This window comes from Nansenia antarctica (genome assembly GCF_963989245.1).
Source record: "Nansenia antarctica genome assembly, chromosome: 1".
NCBI lineage: Eukaryota > Metazoa > Chordata > Actinopteri > Argentiniformes > Microstomatidae > Nansenia > Nansenia antarctica.
The window spans coordinates 35,874,007-35,899,006 of record NC_137674.1 but is presented as its reverse complement, the minus strand read 5'-3'; the positions used below and the strand labels follow the sequence as shown (position 1 = coordinate 35,899,006).

Sequence of the window (25,000 nt, the reverse complement as noted above, 5' to 3'; positions counted from 1 at the left end):
AGTACAGGATCCCTCTATCCCTCTATCCCTCTATAAATCCACCATCCAGTACACTACTAGATCGTCCTCGGACGAGCCCTCCATCGGTGCTTCCAGTCATCCCGATCCTCCATACATCTGGCTAGCTCCCTGATCCTCCATACATCTGCCTAGCTCCCTGGTCCTCCATACATCTGGCTAGCTCCCTGGTCCTCCATACATCTGCCTAGCTCCCTGGTCCTCCATACATCTGCCTAGCTCCCTGGTCCTCCATACATCTGCCTAGCTCCCTGGCTCCCTCCAGTACAGGATCCCTCCACCAGGGCTTGACATTAGGCTTTTTCAGGTGAACTTATCTTTTACTTGTCCAAGAGCTGAAGTTACTTGTCAAAATATGACGGTGCGCAGGTGCGTGTGTCTGTCTACTAAAACACTACAAATGGCGCTTTTCCACTACACTGCCCGGGTCGGCACGGCACGGCTCGCCTCAGCACGCTTTTGAACAGTTCTGGGTACGAGACGTTTTCCACTATACAGGAAAGACCCGGGACTGTAGGAGGAGTTACATGTCATAAGATTCCCCCCGCTATACAGATCAGCGGGGGGAAATGCGATAAGAATTATGTCAAAATGCAGCACTATCGTGAACAGATCAGCCTTACAACATGTAAGGTTAAGTGCCTGTTACTTGCCGCTTTCAGTTCTAGTAGACTAGACATGTGTTAAAGCCCCGATTCTATTTTTATTTCTCCTGACACGTTTTTTGTTGGTGAACTACCGTAATAAGCAAGAAAAGTTCAACTGTTCAAAAAGTGCAACTTCTCTGCTTTCAGAAACTGTTTGAACTTTTTAGATTGGGCATATAGTTCATGAATTACGGTAGTTTGAAGGAACAATCCTGTCTGCACCGGCAGCTCGGGTTTCGGAGCAAGACAATCTATCGGCATTAGTCAAATACATGCTCACATCCAGTCATCCGCTCACTGCTCTCCATCAAAAATGGCACATCCATCAATAATATTACATAATAACAACTGCTCTGATTAGATTGCTTAGATTGTTTAATACATTAACGGGGGGAAAAGCGAGATGAACTCGCGAGTATCATGCTTCCTCCATTGGACTGAGGAACAAGCATAGGCACAGGACATCGCCATAATAGCGATTTTTTTGTTATGCTTGTTGTAATAAAAGTTCTATGATGCATTGAAATGACATTAAACTAAGATAATACGATGGTTAGCATAATGTTTCTAATCTTTATTAATAAGTTATTACAGAAACAGTAAGTGACATTTTCCGAGAGCGAAATCTGTTGTGGTATTTAAAGATGGCGGTTAGTGAAGAAATCTATGAACATGGGATGACGATTTCCATTGACCAATCAACGGTGTGCAGCGTCACACGTCACACGCAGCCTGGCAAAAAAGTACCTTTGGTACCTTTCGCTACCCATCGCGAACAAGAACTATTTTAGTAGTACGGGTACCAGAAATGGCACGGGTACTTTTGGCAGTGGAAAAAGGATAATAAACCGTATAATAAACTGTAGTGGAAAAGCGGCAAAAGTAATACATTACATTCCAATTCCATCAATTATTGTGGATCTACTTGCACGCCAGTGAACGTTCGATTTCAAAGTTTAAAGTAAAGTGGTCATGCCACTTAATTAATGTGTGCTCTGCCAACGTTAATGTTTTGATTCAAAGGCATAATTTGCCAGATTCTCTAGGCATGATTGTTTTAATTTTGAGTTATTTAATGAAATGGAATTTGAAATTATAATGTGATAATATTCAAAATGAATTAGTTGTGTTCTTATTTGTTGATAATCCAATGTGACTTGTAATGTAACTCCCGCAGATGGGGCAAATTGTCACAAATGCACAAATGTATGTCTATTTAACGGTCTACAGCTCTGTACTGTAGGATCCCTCTATCCACCCTCCACCCTCCACCCTCCACCCTCCAGATCACCAATGCACCCTGGGTAACTTCCCCTACAGGATCCCTCTATCCCTCCAGACCCCCTCACGTTGGGACACCAAGACTGAGAGCTATCCTACCGAGACAGAATCTGGGATTCTCTCTCTTCTTTTATGTCCACACGCACATGCACACGCACACCTGACACACACACACACACGTCTGAGACATACGCACACACACACACACCCCTGACACACACACACGCCTGAGACATACACACACCCCTGAGACACGTACACACACACATGTACACACACACGTACACACACACACACACACACACACACACACACACACACACAGCAACACTCACCAACTCCATTCTGCATTAGCTCACACGTTATAAAAAGCCCAGCTGCAGTAAGGGGGAGGGGGGATGGAGGAGGAGGAGGGGAGGTGGTGGGGGGGGGGGGGGGGGGGAGAGGGGTGGTGTAGGTGGTATCCCCTCGGGCTGCAGGCTGTTCACGTTCCCCCGCCTAGACGGCTCACAAACAGGCCGATATATCTCCCCCCCGGTGACAGCTCACCTTGGCCTGGGGGGGGGGGGGGGGGGGGGGGGGACGCCGGTGGGGGGGACGCATGGTCGGGGGGGGGGGGGGTTATGTAAGCGCTGAATCCCTGCCTCTCTCCAACTCCCTCAGACCACGCTAGGCCCTTGGTAATGTGGTGCTGTTGAAGCCGGTTCACCTTTCACCTCCTTCACTCTCTCTATTTCTCTCCTCCCTTGATCTCTCTCTCTCTCTCACACACACCATCTGGTATGGCCATTCAGAAGAGAGAGAGTAACACCCTAGAACGTTCCTCCTACACCACAATGGAGAATGTCGCTGAGAAGGAGAGAGGAACCTAAGGAACATCTGACTTCTTCTGAGGTTCTTGTTGACTTAGTTGGAGCCTCATCTCCTCTCTTGTCCTCTCCTGTCCTCATCTCCTCTCTTGTCCTCTCCTGTCCTCTCCTCTCTTGTCCTCTCCTCTCCTCTTCTCTCCTGTCCTCTCCCCTCCCCTCTTCTCCTCTCCCATCTCCTTTCCATCCCTCTCCTCTCCTTCTGAGGTTCTTGTTGACTTAGTTGGAGCCTCTCCTCTCCTCTCATCTCCCTTCTCCTCTCCTCTCCTCCTGCCTCCTCTCCTTCCCTTCCCTCCCCTCCTTGTCTCATGTCCTCTTTCCTCCCCTCCTCTCCCCTCCTCTCCTCTCCTCCCCTCCTCTCCTCCTCCACTCTCCTCTCCAACTCTAACATGTGAGGTTCTTGTTGACTTAGTTGGAGCCTCCTCTCCCCTCCCCTCCCCTCCTCTCCTCTCCTCTCCTCTCCTCTCCTCTCCTCTCCCCTCCCTCCCCTCCCCTCCCTCCCTTCCCCCCCCCCTCCTCTTCTCTATAACGACAGCTAACCCCAGGACACCGCGGGGCACTTCTGCTGTTGAAGTCCCGTCATCCAGATAGGAGAGCCGCAAACTAACAGACAAATAAATAAAAGCAGCTTTCCCTGCAGCAGTCGACCGCCGGGCCTTGAAACCCCACCAACTCAAACAGCAGTTAGTCTTCTGGACCTCTGGGGGTGAAGGAAATCCAAAACCACACGTCCTTCTCCATCCCCCTTCCCCACCCTCACCCTTCCTCCACCCCCCCCCCCCCCCAGCTGAAACCTCTCTCACAGCCCGCCCAGACGCCCCGCGCCAACCACTCTCTACACCCACCCCCGGGGACAGAGGGATGAGGAGGGGAGAGAGAGAGAGGGATGAGGAGAGAGAGAAAGGGCGATGAGGAGATAGAGAAAGAGAGGGGGGTGAGGAGAGAGGGGGAGAAGTGAGAGGAAACCTTGAGGCCAGAGAGATGAGGAGAGAGAGAAAGGAGGTGAGGAGAGAGAGAGAGATGAGGAGAGAGAGAAAGAGAGGGCGATGAGGAGAGAGTGAGAGGGCGTTGGGAAGAGAGGGAGGGGGATCAGGAGAGAAAGAGAGAGGGAGGGGGGGAGAAATGAGAGGAAAAACTGCCATGGTCAGAGCCAAGACCAACACCATCCTACACTCGTTTCTTTCTCCCTCTCTCTCTTTCTCTCTCTCTCTCTCCATCAGCAACTTTCTACTTCATGCTGCATATCAAATCAGTTAAGGAGAGAGGACCACATCCTCGTCTGACGCCAGCTCTACTGAACCAGCTCTTTTTCCATTGTTGGTTGAAGGGGGGGGGGGGGGGTTGATCATGTCTTCCTTGGGTTTAAATGAATATAACATGTCCTGCTTAAACTACACTAAACTACTCTAAACTAGACTACGCTAAACTACACTACACTAAACTAAACTACCCTAAACCACAACCCTACCCTACGCTAAACTACAATGAACTAGACTACACTACGCTAAACTATACTTCACTAAACTACGCTAAACTCTGGAAGCCAAATGACGAATATGGTATAGTATGGATGTTTGTTTGTTTGTTTATTAGGATCCGCATTAGCTAATGCCATGACAGTAGCTAGTCTTCCTGGGGATGGATACTGTTTGTGTGAGAGTTTGTATGGAGAGAACTAGAAGGAAACGAAAATGTGGATGAGAAATTTCTCCCACACACTGTTGCACTCTGGGAAGGACAACCCCACCCCCCCCTCTCTCTCTCATAGGGGTTGGAAGAGTGTGTGTGTGTGTGTGTGTGTGTGTGTGATGACATTGTTTATTTTCATTTTACTGTGATGAGATAAGGCAGAGTGAAAACACAGAGCCCGTTTGCCAAAATGGAAGGCCTTTTCACAGACTACCTGAACACAACCGTGACAGACAGCTGAACAGAGGGGAGGGGGGGGGGGAGAGGGGGCGGGGCCAGATCCCGCATGGCGTTTTTCTAGGCCGCTGGAGGAAGGTGATGACAGGGCTAAGGGATGGGGGCTCGTTCCCACAGAGGAGAGCACCACCGCCAGGGAACCAACACACAACGACCTCCCCCTTCTCCAGGGGCTCCCGAGCTTTAGCATGAACATTAGCATTAACATTAGCATTAGCATTAACACTAGCATTAGTCTAAACACTACTAGCATTAGCCTAAACATTAGTGTTAGCATTAACACTAGCATTAGCCTAAACATTAGCATTAGCATGAGGCTAATCTAAACTGACCCAACACTATGCTAACGTATACACGGTTAGCGTTGTTGAGCTAAACTGTACACCGCGTGGATGCTATTTCACTTGTTTTTATTATACACTTGGTTTTAATCAGGTCTTATGTCCCTATGTTTTAATAATGTTTATGTGTTTTTTTATCCTGTCCGTGTGTACTATTTGATCTTGTAACTGTGTTTTGAAAAGTGCTACAAAATAAAGTTTATTATTAGTAGTATTATTATTACTGTGCTGACAATGCATGATACGCTAGCGTTCCTGCATTACCAGGTAACATGGAGGCTAGTGTTCCTGTTAGCCTAGCCTGACCCAGGGTGTATAACTGGACATGTAGCAGGTCTGTGTGAGGGAATCTGCGCGGCTGCTGTTTGTATGCTAACTATGCCGTACATCTTTAAGCCAGCATGTACAGGCAGTGCATTTCTGGTGTGTGTGTGTGTGTGTGTGTGTAGCAGCTACTCACAATGAGGATGCCGGTGGAGAACAGCGCTGGCTTGACCACCTGCCTCTGCTTCTCTATCTGGGTCTCCAGCTGGGCGGCTCGGTCCTTATGCTGGGCCAGCAGGATGGTGGCGGGGACATGGGAGCGCTCCTGGGGAGGGACACCACAATGACACACATGAAAAAAACACAAAAAACAACAACATATGTTTGTGAATGTTCTCTATAAACAGTACCAGTCAAAGGTTTGGACACACTTTCCCATTCAATTGAATGACCAAACTTTTGACTGGTACTGTACGTACTGTACGTATGTGTGTATGTATATATATATATATGTGGCGTGTACAGGAAAATCTAGTTTAACACTAGAACAGCAATGTGAGTAAAGACTATTGTATATCTTTGCACTAGATCAAATTTCAGGACCTTCCTTTCATGACTTTTCCTAGATATGTGCGTTCTACCACCCAGTATCCTTACATTTTCAAAATCACATCATGTGATTCACAGGCATTCATGTTTTATATTGTATATATTGGGTTGTGTTCTATATCGTATATACTGTGTTGTGTTTTGTGTATAGACTTGCCTCTGTTCTGCCAATTGGCCAGATCGTCATTGTAAATGAGAATTGGTTCTCAATTGACTTATCTGGTTAAATAAAGGTTAAATAAAAAATTAAAAAATTAAAAATAATCAGGATAAGCTAGTATAAAGCTATTTTGCTGTTTTTTCTGTGTAGGAGGCAGGATAATTTACAAGACGGCCAACTAGTGGTCGTTGTGTGTAAGTAGCAGCTTCCCATTGTAAAGACAGTGTATGGTCATCACCCCCGAGGCGGCTCTTATAGTAGGTAAAAAAGGTACGGCTGTTCTAGTGTTAACTGTCACTTAGATTTAACTGTCACTTTCAAATTTGAAATAAGATTTGACAGTTGGTGATGTGGTGTTCTAGTGTTAATCAGTCACACAGGTCTCTCTACCACCGTGCAGTGAGCAGATGAAGGACTCGGAGGCTAAGCTATCAGATTATTGATGCCGGCCATGTTAACAGCAGCGGCGTGGTCGCTGCGTGGTGGCTCTTCAAGTGCACCGCGCGCCGTCTTCACCTCCATTAAACGAAGGTCAGACATTTCAATTTCTCTCTGGTGGAGCGTTGCCAGATAGGCTGGTGGAGCGTTGCCAGATAGGCTGGGAGCTCTGAGAAACACCAGCCCCCCCCCCTGCACACTGCTGTCCCCAGAGGAGGGAGCAGGAGGGGTTTTGGGGTGGAGGGTGGAGGGGGGGGGGACAAGACAAGACACACCTAAAGATGGCTGCTACCACACACTTAAAGAAGAAGGTTCAACCTCTGTCACTGCAGAGTTCAACCAGATGTATTTATGCTCTAGGTCAGGGGTCAGGGATCATAGAAGGCGACCCAGGAGCAGTTAGGCGTTCAGTGCCTTGCTCAAGGACACATCGACAAGTGGCCAGCCGGGGTTCGAACCGCCGAGCTGCTGACCTTGTCGATCATTAGACGCCGGTTCTACCGGCTGAGGAGGAGGAGGGAAGGAGGGAGAGAGGGAGGAGGGAGGGCTGAGCCACAGCCAACTACCTACTCGATGGTTGATAAATGATGGTTTATGTCATGCAGAGTAGCACTGTGTGAGTGTGTGTGTGTGTGTGTGTGTGCCCCCTGGCCTCAGAAATGTCTTAATGGCAGAACACAGCAGAGTCCTGGGGGTGAATCAGCTCCCAGCTGACAAGGCCTTGCTTAAACACACACACACACACACACACACAAACCACACAGACACACACACAGAGAGACACACTCACGCAGAGAGACACGCACGCAAACACCACACAGAGACACACACACACACACACACACACAGAGAGAGAGAGAGACAAACACAAACATACACACACAGACACCGAGAGACACACACACACAGAGACACACACACACACAGAGACACACAGACAGACACACACAGAGAGACACACGGGCACACACACACACACACACACACACACACACAGCTTAACCTGTTATCTGTAATGGCTCTTCACCATGCAGATAAGCAGGAACAATCACTTCCAGAGAGCTGCAGCTTAACACAATGGAGCTGCTAGCTAACTATGCTAACAATGCTGCAGAGAGGCTTCAAGGAGGAGTTGTAATAAGCTCTTAATGATCCCTGTCAGTGTGTGTGTGTGTGTGTGTGTTCCTCCCCTTTGGATTGCAACTGGATATTTACTTGATTGTTCTCTTTTGCTTTTTGCTCTAGTTGGCCTGTTACGCTATGTGGCAATGTGTGTGTGTGTGTGTGTGTGCGTCTCTCTGTGTGTGTTGTGTGTGCGGTGTGTGAGTGTGTGTGTGTGTGTGTCTATGTGTATGTGGTGCGTGTGTCTCTGTGTGTGTGTGTGTGTGTGCGTGTCTCTCTGTGTGCGTGCTTGTGCATCTCTGTGTGTGTGTGTGTGTGTGTGTCTCTCTCTTTGTGTGGTGTGTGTGTGTTTTGCGTGTCTCTCTGTGTGGTGTGTGTGCATGTCTCTCTCTCTGTGTGTGTGTGTGTGTGTGTGTGTGTGTGTGTGTGTGTGTGTCTGTGTGTGTGTGTGTGTCTGTGTGTGTGTCTGTCTGTGTGTGTGTGTGTGTGTGTACCAGCTCGTCTAGGAGGTTCTGTTTGTTCCTCCTGCGGGCCTGTAGTTGTCTCTGCTCATCCTGCAGCAGGTCCAGTCTGCGCTGCTCTGTACCCTGCTGCTCCAACAGCAACAACTCCTCCAGCTCCTCCTGCTCCCTGCCCTGGGGGGGGGGGGGGGGGGGGGGGGTAGGGAGGGGGACAGAGGAGAGGAGGGAGGAGGGGGCGAGAGAGTGAGAGAAAGGGAGAGGGAGAGATGACAAGCAAAAAGAAAGGGGTGAGAGAAATCCTAGAACAATTATTTAGTCCTATCAATCAAGCTGCTGGGTTGACAGAGAGCATGGATCTGCTGGGTGAGGGTGTGTGGGTCTGGCGGTACGGTACCAGCTTGGCCCGGTTCTTCTGGATGATGTCACGGTTCTCCCTCTGGTACTGGTCCATGCTCTGCTTGGTACCATCCACGTCCACGTTGTGGGTCAGGTTAGAGACTGCACACACACACACACACACACACACACAATTGTCTGACACTAGTATTCACGGTGGTATCCTGGCCTGTGGTACTGTGGTGCCCTGGCTCAGACAGGTGGGTTTGGTTGACATGCATTGATGGTACATGTAGATGTTCTCACTGTTAGAATCATTCCAAAGAAAATCCATAACACTCAAAATTCAGCTCTTAAATACTCAGCCAACCGTGATGTAAAATGGGCCTGTTTTTTAGTTTCCAAATAAAATGCTCTGCTCTGTTTTTAATCATATTGGGAGTTATTTCCTGACAAATGTGCAGCTTGTGCAGAGTTGTGATTGACAGGAGGCGGGTCTACTGAACATCAGAGGTCCTTTCCTATTGGCTAGGCAGAGGTCCTTTCCTATTGGCTAGGCAGAGGCCCCTTCCTATTGGCTAAGCAGGCAGAGGTCCTTTCCTATTGGCTAGGCAGAGGCCCCTTCCTCTTGGCTAGGCAGGCCGAGGTCCCTTCCTATTGGCTAGGCAGTCAGAGGTCCCTTCCTGTTGGCTAGGCAGTCATACTAGTGTAGTGAAACCAAGTGGAGTGTCATGAGAGGAACAGGAAAACGTTCCCAGTGGATTGAAATAATGTTCAACAGTGGGGTTTTATAAATGACTCATCCAAAAAAAGGGGCAACATTGCCCTAATATATGTCACGTTCTAATGCTTAGGTCCTCATGTCGGGATCTGATGTAATGATCAGACTTTTCTTTCGACAAATGTGAGATTACTCACCGAATCCATTGTGTTGCAGTATTTTGGCTTGACTAGCGAGTTTGTGTTGTGATTCTCAACAACTTTGAAACGTAGTTCCGTGTTTCAAAAGAAAAGTCAGAATTTTGTGGTTGTCGACATGCGGACCAACTGATCAGACTGTGTCACATATATCCTTGATTTAAGTGGAAGGAACGGGCTTCAATGGGAGAAAAGCCAAGCTGATGAATAAGGTGCATCTAAATAACTAAACAAGCTAAGTACAGTCATGGACAAAAATATTGGCACCCTGCACTTCTGTCAGATAATGAAAGCACCACATCTCCCAGAGAATTGTTGCAATTACAAATGCTTTGGTATTCACATGTTTATTTATTTAGTTTGCATTGGAACAACACAGAAAAGCAGAGGAAAAAAAGCCTAACCTGATATCATTCCACATAGAACTCTGGACACAATTATTGGCTTAACATTTGGTAGCACACCCTTTGGGAAAAAGGTAACTGAAATCAATCACTTCCTGTAATCATCATGAATTAGTTTCTTCCACCTCTACTGGAATTTTGGATCACCTTTTTTTTGCCAACTGCTCCTGGTCACTCACATTTAAAGGGTGCCTTCTCTAAATTGCTGTTTTGAGATCGCTCCACAGGTGTTCTAGGGGATTTAGATCTGGCCGCTTCAGAACTCTCCAGTGCTTTGTCTTAAACCATTTCCAGGTGCTTTTTGAAGTGTGCTTTGGGTCATTGTCTTGCTGGAAGACCCATGACCTCTGACGGACACCCAACTTTCTGACACTGGGCCCTACATTGCACCCCAAAATTCTTTGGTAGTCTTCCGATTTCATGATGCCATGCAGTCAAGGCATCCGGTGCCAGAAGCAGCAAAGCAACCCCAAAACATCTGTGAACCTCCACCATGTTTTGACTGGAGGGACCTTGTTGTTTTCTTTGAAGGCCTCATTTCGTTTTCTGTAAACAGTAGAATGATGTGCTTTACCAAAAAGCTCTATTTTGGTCTCATCTGTCCACAGGACGTTCTCCCAGAATGATTTTGGCTTCCCCAGGTACGTTTTGGCAAACTCTACTCATGCTGTGTCAGCAGTGGGGTCCTCCTGGGTCTCCTACCATCGCGTCCCATTTCATTCAGATGGGACAGATAGTGCAACACTGTACCCTGTGTCTGCAGGTCAGCTTGAATCTGTTTGGCAGTTGATCAAGGTTTTTTATTCATCATTCAAACAATCCTTCGTTGCAATCTTTCATCAATGTTTCTCTTCCGCCCACGTCCAGGGAGGTTAGTGACAGTGCCATGGGCTGTAAACATCTTGATGATGATGTTGTGCATAGTGGAGACAGGAACATGAACATGAACATCTCTGGAGATGGACTTGTAGCCTTGAGATTGTCCATGTTTTTCTTTTCTTTAATTCTTTTTTTATGCAATTTTGGTTCTCAAATCCTCAGACAATTCTTTGCTCTTCTTTCTTTCCTCCATGCTCAGTGTGGTACACACACACACACACACACACACACACACACACACACACACACACACACACACACACACACACACACACACACACAACACAAAGGTTGAGTCAACTTTTCTCCATTTTAACTGGCTGCAAGTGTGATTTCTATATTGCCAGAACCTGTAACTTGCCACAGGTCAGTTTAAATACAAATTAAAGGATCATTACATGCTTGAAATACCATTATTACTTACAATTTTGAAAAGGTGCCAATCATTTTGTCCAGTCCATTTTTTGTGAGTTCTGTGTGGAATGATCAGATTTGGCTTTTTTGTGTTGTTAAAATCCAAACAAAAGAAATAAAACACGTGAGAATACCAACGCATTTGTAATTGCAACAATTCTCTGGGAGAAGTGCTGCATTATCTGACAGAAGTGCCAATATCTTTGTCCCTGACTCTATCCGATGCACCTAAAAAGTACCTGAGGTGATTGACAACGTCTAATCGTAATACAGCACAGCTCTGAGATGTTAATGTGGGGGGGCATGGCTCTGGTCTGGGGGGGGGGCCTCAGAGCTGCCTGGCACCATCTGACAGGTCTCTGGGTTGGGGGGGGGGGGGGGCTGGCACCATCTGACAGGTCTCTGGGTTGGGGGGGAGGGGGGCTGGCACCATCTGACAGGTCTCTGGGTTGGCAGAGAGACTTCACCCTGACTGGCAGCCCCTCCTGCACTACATCACCGCCCGGAGGCAAGGCCAGGGAGAGATCAATGCACTGAGGCCGTCCATCCCTCCTTCCCTCCCTCCCTCTATCTCTCATCCCCCATCCACCCCTCCCACCATTGCTCTATCCCTCTGTCCCTCCATCACTACCTCCCTTCCTCTGTCCCTCCATCCCTCCGTCACTCCATCCCGCAGGGCTTGACATTAAGCTTTTTCAGGTACTTGTCCTTCGGACAAGTGAACTTATCTTTTACTTGCCCTCGAGCTCAAGTTACTTGTCCAAATCCAAAGATTTTGAAAAAGCAATAATATGAATAATAATATATTATACGCTCACCGGCCACTTCATTAGGTACACCTTTTCAACTGCTTGTTAACGCAAATACCTAATCAGCCAATCATGTGGCAGCAACTCAATGCATTTAGGCATGTAGACATGGTCAAGACGATCTGCTGAAGTTCAAACCAGCATCAGAATGGGAAATAAAGGTGATTTAAGTGACTTTGAACCTGGCATGGTTGTTGGTGCCAGACGGGCTGTTGCGTGATATTATAGTGTCAATATGGACCAAAATCTCTGAGGAATGTTTCCAGCACCTTGTTGAATCTATGCCACGAAGAATTAAGGCAGTTCTGAAGGCAAAAGAGGGGGTCCAACCCCAAGGTGTGCCTAATGAAGTGGCCAGTGAGTGTATGTGTATGCAAATAACACATTTGACTACTATTGATTTGATAATGATGCATCCTTAATTTTCAAATGTATTCATTAAACAATATTTTGTAATTATTTAAAAACGTAGGGGTAATCAGTGATTACCCTAACCCTAACCCTTTTAGATTAAGATTGGCCACAAAAGGGATGAATATCTAGGAATATTTACAAAAAATGTTTGTAACTACAGTCCCTCCCCAATGAAAGCAATCTTATTTGCTAGCCTTTGGATAGTATCCTATATTCAAATTGAGAAATCTATCATTAGTGTCATTCTGAAGTTCGTATTGCGATGTGCTGGTCTTAAAACTTCAAACCTAAAATATACGATTGCATCGAACGACATGAAAATAAGCGGCATTGAGAAGAAGCGAATATGCGCATGTTCACGTGAATGGCACTAGTGACAGGAGACCCACAACACTATGGCTGCGTTCGTAAACTCGCTCTGGAATCTGATCAGCACTCATGGAATGCCTTTTGTCCAATCAAATTACTTGGTCTCTTTATGACGTTGAACGCAGTGTGCGCTCTGGCGCTCTGGGCGAATTTACGAACTATGACGATAACGAACTACGAGAGACTGAAATAGCCAGAATGAGGCGCGGCATCGCTTTGCTTGCTATTTTTTTTTACTATTCAGATCGGAAGGAGGAATTAATGTTTGCAGATATTAATACATATTGATTTGGTTTTTTGTTTTGACTTGTCCATCGGACAACTGCAGGAGGAAGTCCACTTGTCCAAACATAAAATGTACTTGTCCCGGACAAGCGGACAAGCCTTAATGTCGAGCCCTGATCCCTCTCTTCTCGATCTCCTCCACCCTTCCATTCCTCCTCCCTCCATCTTTCCATTCCCCCCTCCCTCCCCTCCCGCCTCCCTCCACCCCTCCTCCCTTTATCCACCTCTCCCTCCATCCCTCCATCCACCCCACCCCTCTATCCCTCTCTTACCGATCTCCTCCACCCTCTCCAGATAGTCGTTGTATGTAGCCAGGCTGGGGAAGTCAAAGTCTCTCTTGTTGTATCTGTGACAGAGGAGGAGAGGGGGGGGGGGGGGGAGAAGGGAATAAAGGGTTAGAGTTTAAATTCCACTTAGAAAAGCATTAGGCCTAATAGTATGGCCCAGTGCATTATGGGCCTGATAGTAAGGCCCAGTGCATTATGTTTGAATAACAAGGGCTGAGAAAAGACAGAGGAGAAGAGAAGAGAGGAGAGGAGAGGAGAGGAGGGGGGGGGCGTAGACAATAGGAGGAGCTGGAAGGTAAACGTATGGCCAAGGACAGAGCCTTCCTACCCCCCCCCGCGCCCCCACACACACACACACCGGGGCTGGGTCTTCTGTCTACAAAACAAACATCTTAATGAGCGAGACAAAGGTGGCTTAAGAAGAGGGAGGGGCGGGCTGACCACAAACACAAACACACAAACACAAACACCCCCCCCCCCCCATACCCAAAAACACACACCAAGCCCCTCCCCCTGCCTAAAAAGACACACACACACCATATGCCCAAAAACACACCCCTCCTCCCCATGCCCAAAAACACAACCCTCCCTCCCCTCTCCTCCCCCCATACCCAGAAACACACCCCCCTCCTCCCCTCCCCCATGCCCAAAAATACACCCCTCTCTCCCCAATGCCCACACACACAGACACACTAACAGACAGACACACACGCAGACACACACAATCCCCAAAAACACCCCCCATACCCAGAACCCCCGCCCCAGAACCCCCGCCCCGGGCCCCCCCCCCCCGACCCATCACTCACATCTTTAGCACCTTCTTGCGTATCTCCACCTCCTTGTCGACCGCCGGGTCTTCAAACAGCTGCACGCGGAAGTTGCTCTTCCTCAGGGGGGTGTCACACTGCACGCAGTTACCTGAGCCGCGCACGAACAGCATGTCCACACAGCTCTCACACCTGGGGAGGGAGGGGGGGGTGGGGGGCAGGGGTTAACAGCATGTCCACACAGCTCTCACACCTGGGGAGGGAGGGGGGGGTGGGGGGCAGGGGTTAACAGCATGTCCACACAGCTCACACCTGGGGAGTGAGGGGGGGGAGGGCAGGGTTAACAGCATGTCTACACAGCTCTCACACCTGGGGAGTGAGCAGGGTTAATAGCATGTCCACACAGCTCTCACACCTGAGGTGGGAGGGGGGCAGGTGTGCGTGCGTGCCTGTCTGTCTGTCTGTGTGATGTAGAATTATAGCCAGTGGCCTGCCTGCCTGCCTGCCTGCCCACGCACGCACACGCACACACGCACACACGCACACACACACACACACACACACTCACACACTCACACACACACACACACACACACGAGAATCGTAGCTGTACTGGGGAGACCCGAATCTAAGGAGCAGGCATGTCAAAATCAATGATGTGTATGTGTGTGTGCTCGTGTGTGTGTGGGTATGTATGTGTGAGTGTGTGTGTGTGTCTGTCTGTGTGTGTCTGTGTGTGGGTGTGTATGTGGGTGCGTGTGTGTGTGTGTGTCTCTGTCTGTCTGTATGTGTGTGTAGGTGTGGGTGTGTGTATGTGTCTGTGTCTGTGTCTGTGTGTGTGTGTGTGTGTGTGTGTGTGTGTGTGTGTGTGTGTGTGTGTGTGTGTGTGTGTGTAGGCCACTGGACATAGTTCTACATCTCTCTCCCCACAGTTTAGCATTTGTTTGATTCATCGCGGCTCCGTGTCTGCAGCCAGTCATCATGCCTGGCAGGTCATAGAAGCTTCTAGTTAAGTAGTTTTTTCAATAACAGCATATTTTAGAGGGCTGGAATTATGAATGGAATGTTGGTCACACACACACACACACACACACACACACACACACACACACACACTCACACACACTCACAGGCACACACACACAGGCGTGCACGTGCACACACACACACACACACACACACACACACAGGCGTGCGCACAGACACACACACACAGACACACAGGCACACACACACTCGCACAGACACACACACACACACAGATCTGACACCCCTGCCGTAGAGTGTGTGTGTCTACTCTACAGTGGAAAAACTGTAGACAGAATTATTCTTCTTTTATTTTTTTTCAAGTCAGTCGGCCTACAGTTTCAAAAAGAGCCTCAGTGAGCGGTGCCACGTTGCACACAATACAAATGACAAACCCCAGTAACAGTAAGTGCACCCACAGCCTCACACAGCCTCTCTCAGCCTCCCCACAGCCTCTCTCAGCCTCCCCACAGCCTCACATAGCCTCTCTCAGCCTCCCCACAGCCTCACACAGCCTCTCTCAGCCTCACACAGCCTCACACAGCCTCTCTCAGCCTCCCCACAGCCTCACATAGCCTCTCTCAGCCTCCCCACAGCCTCACAAAGCCTCTCTCAGCCTCACACAGCCTCTCTCAGCCTCCCCACAGCCTCACAGAGCCTCTCTCAGCCTCCCCACAGCCTCACAGAGCCTCTCTCAGCCTCACACAGCCTCACACAGCCTCTCTCAGCCTCCCCACAGCCTCACAGAGCCTCTCTCAGCCTCCCCACAGCCTCTCTCATCACTAAACTATTTCAAATTCCAAACCGATCTCAAAGTAACCCTCAGAGGAAACCCTCCCGGAGTCTCTTTCAACATCTTTCTTTCTTTTTCCTTTTTTTTACCTCAGGATTCTTAATCATTTTCAAATGACCTTGACAGTTGGTTCAGCGGCTAGGCTAATATCGACAAGATCAAAACACACAGGGCCGAGACTAAACAGTCCTTAATGTAATACGGCCGACGGGATGTTCAGAGAAGCAGGATGATAGACCGCAGAAGCAGCCGTTTGATAGGCCTGTCCGATCCAATCGTCTGAGTTGAGGCATTCTTTCTATATTTGTCTGGTTTTAGTTCTTCTTTCACTCACTGAGGCGGCTGGCTGCATTCGTAAATTCACTCTGGAAATCTGATCAATGATCAGCAACTCATGGAATGCCCTCTTCTATCTTGTCCAATCACAATTACTTCAGGTCCCCTTTATGACGTCGAACCCAGGAACCAAAGCAGTGTGCGCTCCGGCTCGCTCAGAGTGAATTTACGAACGCAGCCACTGAGAGAATCACCCTGAGACATTCCAAAAACAGGGACGGACGGTCAACCTATCCCGTACGCCGTCATAATAACAACACGCGTCACCATGACGACCGCCTGGGGACCCACCTGTGGGGCTGTCCTGAGCGTTTAGCCATCAGTCACACCTTTAAGCAGGTAGGCGTTTACCCATCAATCACACCCCAGCGAGGAGGGGCGGGGGGGGACCCTGAAGACAATAGGAGCTGGCCTTAAATCTTCCCTAAGGAGGCTGGGGGGGCAGGGGGCTGGGCGGGAGGGGGGGGACTGGATAAACGTTTGCACAGTCCACTCTTTTAATTAAGTCTCTGTGGAGCTTTATTCCACAGGAATCCACCTAGAGTGGGCTTCCTGCTCTCTCTCACCCACCTTCAGAAGCAGAACACCGACATCTGGTTTCCAAATGTCAAGATCTGGTTTTGGCTACTGCAGTTTGATAGCCAAAATGCTGCTTGCTTGCTTCCCCCCCACCAATTTGCTGAAATTAAGTGAAAAGCAGGCTAATTCTTTCCTAAGTTTGAAACGTTCAACAGTTTGTTGTTTCTGAAGTCTGTGACTAATGCCCTGAGCTATATCATTTCTAATGCTACTGCGTTTCGTTGTCTGGTACTGCTGTTGTTTGTTTTAACCAGACAGATGTTGTCAAAATGCTCCTTGCTGTCTGTGTTTTTTGTGCCAATGTGCTGAAATTAGGCTAAGTGAGAAGCTGAGGCCAATTCTGTTATTTTTCTAGTTTTGAAATGTTCAACAGTTTGTTGTTCTGAATACCTATGACTAATGCCCTGAGCTGTATCATTTCTAACGCTAACTGGATGCTAACACCAAAATGCTGCTTGCTTGCTTTTTTCCCTCCAATGTGCTGGAATTAAGTGAAAAGCTGGCTAATTCTTTTATTTTTTCTAGTTTGAAATGTTCAACATGTTTCTGAAGTCCTATGATGATGACTATTGCCCTGAGCTAATATAATTTCTAACGCTACTACATTTCGTTGTCTGGTACTGTCTGCAAGACTCAAATAAAGCTGAATCTAGTTTTATTGTCAAGCGAACAGAAATTGAAGTCTCTTATTAGAAACGACTTCGACAAGGGACGTAGTCAAGCCAAACCTTTTTTCACCTCATCAGCAGGATTAAAACACTAAAGAAGAAGCGGTTGTGTGTGTGTGGAGGAAAAGTGCAGAGCTAGGGATTTTCCCTGTTTATATATAACAGCCTGGGAGATATGGGTCAAACAAGACAGACCTGCCAAAACACTGTCAACACCACCAACACACCTTCCACTTCCACGCTAGTTCAGTCTTCTGATAATCCAACGTTAACAGAAGGGAGGACACAAACTTATAAAACTTGGCAAAAACAACAATCCAACAACACTTATCTCTGGTTGGTTGGTCTCCAGTAGGGTCGCAAAATCCCCGTAAGATTGGGAAACTTTCTGATCAATATATATGGAAAACCCATTGGAAACTTTGGAAATTAGCCTCCGTACGAGGCGACCACCCCCCTCTCCTGATCAAGTGCACTCCAGAAGGGACAGATGTTCACTGTGGCCCCAGGCTACAGGAGATGTATAGGCCTGACCATATGGAGGTGGAAGAGGGGAGTTTGGGGGGGGGTTGGCGGCTTGTCTCTACAGGCCCACAAAGAGTCCCATTCATCACACAAGGCCAGGAGCGGGGTGTAGCTTGGCCCCCCTGCCCTATAAACGGACCACACAGCGCCGCCACCCCTCCACGGGGGAAATCCTGTAATTCTGGGGAGTGGAGAGGTGAAGACTCTCTCTGACTGGAGGGAGGGGGGGAGGGAGGGAGGGAGGAAGGGGGAGTCTGTCAGGAGGGCGCAACCTCGACATTAGACGCTCTCTCTGATGGTGCCTGTTCTCTCCTGACGGACCAGGAGAGGAAGGGAGGGGGAGAGGGGGAGGGAGAGAGAGGGAGGGAGAGAGAGAGAGACAGAGAGAGGGAGACAGAGAGAGAGAGAGAGAGAGAGAGAGAGAGAGAAAGAGAGAGAGACAGAGAGAGAGAGGACGTACAGTAATGGAGGTCCATTACACACACATTGACAATTATTTTCAAAAAGCTCGCCGTCTGTCTCTCTCTCTCTCTCTCTCCCTCTCCCGAGGCTGTTCTTACTGCAGCGGTGGTGAGTGAGTGACTCCACACAGACTCTCTGCACCTCCCCTCCCTCCTCCTTCTCCCCCCTCCTCCGCCTCCCCCCTTACTCTCTCACCTGTCCTGCTTAGAGCTCCAGGCTCATATCTCTCCCATCTGCAGCTGTCAGCAGGTCAGGAGGGAGGTAAACAAGGCCTAGCTCAGCAAAGAGTAGGCCAACCCCCCCCCCTCTCTCTCTCACACACACACACACACACACTCCCTCCCTCAGAATCGCTTTGTTTTATTACATCCCAATGTACAAGACCAGTACACAAGAGTAAACATATTGATACACAATAAATCACAATAGAGTAAAGTAAAATAAGTAATAATAAAAGTAATTTGATAGTGATAAAGTGATTGTAGTACAGAGGAACCAGTTGTACTACAGTGGAATCAATATTGAAATTGCTGTGACATTGCCACACCCTGTGACATTGCCTCCTTCCATACCTCCCTCCCTCCCTCCATCCCTTCTTCCCCCATTCCTCCCTCCCTCCTTCCTTCCCTCCCTCCATCTCTCCCTACTTTCCTCCCTACTTTCCTCCCTCCTTCCCAGCCTCCATCCCTCCCTCCATCCCTCTCTACTTTCCTCCCTCCATCCCTGCCTCCATCCCTCCCTCCATCCATCCCTCCATCCATCTCTCCATCCCTCCTTCCCTCCCTCCCTCCCTCTTCCATGCTAGAGAAGGCAGGAACAACACAGCCACATACAGGGGGGGGGGGGGGGCGGTCTAGATCACCTGTTCCTCTCCCATGAAGCCCTCTGTGTGCTCCAGACCCCCCCACAGCAGCCCTGGACCCCCCTGCCCACACAGCAGCCCTGGACCCCCCCCCCTTGTGGGTCCAGACAAGGAGCACCCTATGTGCAGATGTCACCTGGTCACCTGGTCATGGTCACACTGCTGCTAACCAGCTGTGACGCCCCTCCCTTCCTGCCTGCGACACCCAACACCTGACCCCCACCAAACCAGGACAGAACAACACCTGTCCCCACCCACCCAATATCATCCTGTCTCTCTACTCACCCACCCCACCCACAGCTCCCCCTGGACCACCGCCATCGGTGTCATTGCGCCCGCAAACCAAATGCCAAAGGACACAGGCCTGTCAGGTGGTGCGTCACAGCGCTCAGGTCATAAATAACAGGAGGGCTTCACAGACGACCGGGACACTGAGCTGCTGGGGGGTTTAAATTTAGACTGGAGCTGGAGGGGGAGGTGGAGCTGGTCCATGTTGCAGTGCGCAGGGCAGGGCAGGGCAGGACGGCTTCACTGTGCTGCTGTCAGCTGTCAGCAAGACTCTACACTAACACACAACTTATCTGGCCACAGCCTGACCAACACACATAGACAAACAGACAGACAGACAGACAAACAGACCAACCAACACACAGAGACAAACAAACAGACAGACAGACAAACAGACCAACACACACAGACACACAGACAAACAGACCAACAGACCAACACAGACAGACACATGTCAGGTGGATGGACAATGGGATTAATAATAATGATTTCAGCACACTAATGCTAATAGATTGTCGTAAGTTTCCTGGTTCGATTCAGACCTTCGATATATCCTGCACGTCATCCCTCCTCTCTCTCACACATCCTTCCTGTCATCCCTCCTCTCTCTCACACATCCTTCCTGTCATCCCTCCTCTCTCTCACACATCCTTCCTGTCATCCCTCCTCTCTCTCTCTCTCACACCCATCCTTCCTGTCATCCCTCCTCTCTCTCACACATCATTCCTGTCATCCCTCCTCTCTCTCACACATCCTTCCTGTCATCCCTCCTCTCTCTCTCACCCATCCTTCCTGTCATCCCTCCTCTCTCTCACCCGTCCTTCCTGTCAACCTCTACTGCCTCTATCCCAATAAACGCATTAAAAACAAATAATAATAATAATAATAATAATGATTTCCTCTAGAAACAATGTTGCCAGTGTTACGTTCATCAACTGTGTGTGTGTCAACAGTGAACACAACCTCCTCCTAGCAAACATTGAAATACAAACCAGGCTACTGAGGCTAGGCTTGTTGTTCTGACCAACACAGCCAGCCAGACAGACAGACAGACAGCCAGCCAGCCAGACAGCCAGACAGCCAAACAGCTAGACCGCCAGGCAGGCAGACAGACAGTCAGACACACAGACAGCCAGACAGCCAAACAGACAGCCAGGCAGACAGCCAGGCAGACAGCCTGACAGACACACAGACAGACAGACAACAGCCAGACAAACAGACAGGCAGACAGACCAAGACACACTAGCTACGTGACCTGCAGCGAGGGACAGTGAAAGACAGCGTGTGGAGGTTGTGGTTTCCTAGCAGCACCCAGATGATCTGGTAAACACAACGACAGAACAACAGACAAGATGACCTGAGCTAGCGAGGGAGGGCGTCCCAACCAAATTGCTTCATTGCAAAATTATTTTAATTTTCTCTGCTGTGTGACCTGTCCCCCGCGTCCTGGCAGAGTCTCTCTGAGTTATGAGTACGCTGACCTGATGACAAAGCATGGCCACTTCTTGATGGTGCGGTCAATAAACATGCAGGGTTGGATTTATACACACTCCTGAGTCCTGCACACACTTGCATTTTCCTCACGTTCCACTATCAGAGTGTGATAGCCATAAAACGAGCCTGTCCCCTTCGCTGTGAGAAGGGCACGCATTCAGAATAGGGACACGTTCATTGCATCCAACGTTTTTTTGGGCCCAAAGGAGTCTGGGAAGTCAGGCAGAGTTTTCAACCAGAGTTTAACACGTTTAAATAGATTTCAGGTACAGTAGGCTCCGATATTGATATCATCATGGCAACGTATGCATACAATGTATGTGGGTAGTGGTGGTCTAGTGCAGTGTTTCTCAACCCTCTCCTCGGGGCGCCCCAGCCGCTCCACATATTTGATCTGATCCACCACCAGCTCACCTGATTCAACTAATCAAGTACAAACCATAATTGCTTTGTACTTGATTAGTGGAATCAGGTGAGCTGGTGGTGGAACAGATCAAATATGTGGTGCGGCTGGGGCGCCCCGAGGAGAGGGTTGAGAAACACTGGTCTAGTGGATAGTGAGTTGGACTGGTGATCAGAAGGTCATGAGTTCAAATCCCACCTGGGAACAACCATTAGTCTGCCCTTGAGTAAGGCACTTAGCCCTCAGTTACTCCAGGGGGGGGAATGTCCCTGTAATTCGTAATTGTAAATCACTTTGGGTTAAAAGCGTCTGCTAAATGGCAAATTCTTCTCATTCTACATTCTATAATGTGTAGCCCATGACCAGGGAGGAAGTTTAGGTTACAGAGAGCTGAAAACAAACTGTGTTGATGAATGTCTAGGCTACATCATTTTCTCTTGACAATCTCTGAATGTCACAAAAACTATGATTGTCTCTTTGCTTCAGTCCAATTATAACCCTGTGTATAGCCTTAGTCTACCTAGAGACACACACACACAGAGAGAGAGAGAGAGAGAGAGAGAGAGAGAGAGAGAGAGAGAGAGAGAGAGAGAGAGAGAGACACAGAGAGAGAGACACAGAGAGACAGAGAGAGAGAGAGAGAGAGAGAGAGAGAGAGAGAGAGAGAGAGAGAGAGAGAGAGACACAAGTCAAACCAGTACAACTACTATTTGTCTGCTTTCAACCTTAGTGTGTGTTATAAAGTTATATGACCAGCTGGCACATGTGATGTAGACGTCATGCTGCATTACTGGCGTGTACAAACATCCTCATCACATACAACGACCTGCCAGTCATTCTGTCTCCGACACACATCATTTATTTCCTATTAGTGTCTTGGAGGTTCACCTGCAACTTGGCAATTCACTCGTATGAACGAAATAAGCCTAATAATAACAAAAACTAACACCAGCTAGATAAGAAGTGACAACTGTTGTTCACCAACTAGCTGGTGCGACACTGGGTAGGATGGTCATTAACTATATAACTATATACTCACAGCGTGTGTCCGCAGACATTCACCATCAGCTTCAGAGATGGGTTCCTGTACTTCGTTGTCTTGCATCTCGGACAGCCTTGGTCATCCATATCTGCACAACACAGACTGTCAACAAGCACACGTTAGCTAGGCTGTCTGTTTCTTAACAGCTCACAAGTGGTTTTCCTGTGTCACAGTAAAACAGTTCCGGAGAGGACTTCAGTGGTAAGATAATAGTTCCTAGTTACTAGTTCCTCTTACGCACCAAAGTATACCGAACTCATTATAGGCTACTCATAATTATTAACGAATTATCCTATTTAATTGTGTTCAATCATCATCAAACTATCCTCAAATTAAAGATTATAAGGATCAGGCAAACACTTCGAATTAGGAAGTTAATGTACACTCAGACCAGTGCACACTGAGAAAAACGTAATTAAAATGATGGAACAAACTATTTCAAAGGAACTAAATGAGGAAATAAAGTTGTTGTTTTTTAAATAAAAAATAAAAAGTAGCATGATCAACAAAAACATGTTATATTCATGCTTACAAAGACCAGTTCATTCATTATGCCTGTCATTATCTTATGATATTGTTTTTTTCATTAAAGCATTGCCTGTTAATTAACCTAACTTAAATCATAATTGGACTTAAATATTTCACCTCTCATCATAATATCAGGTTGCTTTTGAGTAGCCTATATTCATTGAAAATGTGATTGCATGCATAATGTAAGCTCCGAGATAGGCTACTGCATTTCATTTCAAGTAGGCTATTTTCTTTCCGCTCTGGCATATAGGGCACGTCAAACTAAAAATTCATAAGCTGAGCCATAATGCTGACAAAAAGGACATCCCGCTTCCCAGAACGCCACAGCGCGTTCACCTTGTACAGGTAAGTAGAGGCTGAAAATACCGTGCGCCATGTTTGATTGACATCTAGGAACTAAACATTTCGTCTCTGAATCGAAGTTGCTCCTCCCTGGCGGAGGCTCTCGCGGCCAATCGCGTTGCTCTCCTGCAGACAGACCCCAGTGCCCCTTTCCTCGCCACAGTTCCCGCAGAGTAAAAGTCACGTTGGAGCGAAAGAGGAAAGAGGAGAGCTATCCACTTACAGAGAGCTGCCAGACACCCGATCGCGTTCGCATGGCGAGGGGGGGGTAACCTGATCGGCTGAAGGCTTGCCGAAAAACCCAGGGAGGAGTGACTTACCAGGAAAGGCTTGAAAAATGTCTTCTTCCTCAGGAGAAGGAGTCACAACTGCAAATGACATCAAGAAGGAAAATGTGAAGACGGACAAGCGGGAGTGCATCAAGCTTCTGGCTGCGCTGGACACCGCCGAGTTGTCTATGGAGCGCATAGCAGCTCCGCACACTGACGCGGGCCACACGGAACTCCTGGTGAGCGCGAGCTCCTCGCTGGCATTCTCCCCGGAGCAGGTCGCGTGCGTCTGCGAGGCTCTGCAGCAGGGAGGCAATGTGGACCGGCTGGCGAGGTTTTTATGGTCCCTACCGCAGAGTGACCTTCTACGTGGCAACGAAAGCATCCTGAAAGCCCAAGCCCTCGTCGCCTTCCACCAGGCTCGGTACCAGGAGCTGTATAGTATTCTGGAGAACCACAGCTTCAGTCCGTCCAACCACCCGTCTCTGCAGGACCTGTGGTACAAGGCGCGGTACACCGAGGCGGAGAAAGCGCGGGGGAGACCCCTGGGCGCAGTGGATAAATATCGCCTGCGGAGAAAGTACCCTCTGCCACGGACTATCTGGGACGGGGAGGAGACAGTGTATTGCTTCAAAGAGAGGTCCCGGAACGCGCTGAAGGATCTGTACAAGCACAATAGGTACCCCTCTCCCGCTGAGAAGAGAAACCTCGCCAAAATCACAGGACTGTCCTTGACTCAGGTCAGCAACTGGTTCAAAAACAGGAGGCAGAGGGACAGGAACCCGTCCGAAGCGCAATCAAAAAGGTGAGACTGAAAGAAAGAAAGGACGAAAGAACGAAAGAAAGAAGAAAACACTGTATAATGAGCTTCGATGCCAATGGCAAACTTGCGTAATTGTATATTTATAAGTTATTAGGCTAGAAGTCTTTTTTGAACAATGATTGCTAGCAAGGACGCTTGTGTGCGCTGTCACTATACCGGGGCTTTAGCTGCACACTGCTGCCTCTCTGTGTTGCGTGATAATCGAGCTGGCTTTGGTGTGCGACTTCACAGCGTTAATCATTAACGTTAGATAATTCCTAAAAAGTTATCTTTCCTAAAGTGTATCAGGTACTAACACGAGCACGTTGCCGATGTTTTGAAATATGAGGCTGTTGCCATTCAGGTCGGGTTTCCTTTGCGTGTGTTCGTTCGGGTGTTAGGACTGACACGTAAAGCACAGCAACACAAACAATGACAAACATTTTAAACACTCCACAAATCCTCTTTTACAAAGCTTATACATTGCTTTACAGATTTAAAAAATTATAATAATAGTAATTATATATCTACCTACATTCATAGATTAATTAAATACAGTTCCT

General features: G+C 48.3%; 3 protein-coding genes across 2 annotated transcripts in view; 1 reads left to right on the top strand and 2 right to left on the bottom strand.

The window, feature by feature from the left end:
- mnat1 (MNAT1 component of CDK activating kinase) overlaps positions 1-22,579 on the bottom strand; it is a gene marked incomplete at both ends in the record, with an annotated part of 34,317 nt that extends 11,738 nt beyond the window's left edge. Inside the window, 6 exons of the mRNA XM_080546991.1 lie at positions 5,540-5,668; positions 8,167-8,307; positions 8,528-8,631; positions 13,234-13,307; positions 14,055-14,207; positions 22,491-22,579. Coding sequence (XP_080403117.1) covers positions 5,540-5,668; positions 8,167-8,307; positions 8,528-8,631; positions 13,234-13,307; positions 14,055-14,207; positions 22,491-22,579 — 690 coding nt within the window. The remainder of the gene's footprint in view (positions 1-5,539; positions 5,669-8,166; positions 8,308-8,527; positions 8,632-13,233; positions 13,308-14,054; positions 14,208-22,490) is intronic.
- The window catches only part of LOC308166724 (homeobox protein SIX6), a gene marked incomplete at both ends in the record, with an annotated part of 165,212 nt that overhangs the window by 94,904 nt on the left and 45,308 nt on the right, over positions 1-25,000 (bottom strand).
- The window catches only part of six4a (SIX homeobox 4a), a gene marked incomplete at both ends in the record, with an annotated part of 5,906 nt that continues 4,609 nt past the window's right edge, over positions 23,704-25,000 (top strand). The window contains one exon of the mRNA XM_080541066.1: positions 23,704-24,440. Coding sequence (XP_080397192.1) covers positions 23,704-24,440 — 737 coding nt within the window. The remainder of the gene's footprint in view (positions 24,441-25,000) is intronic.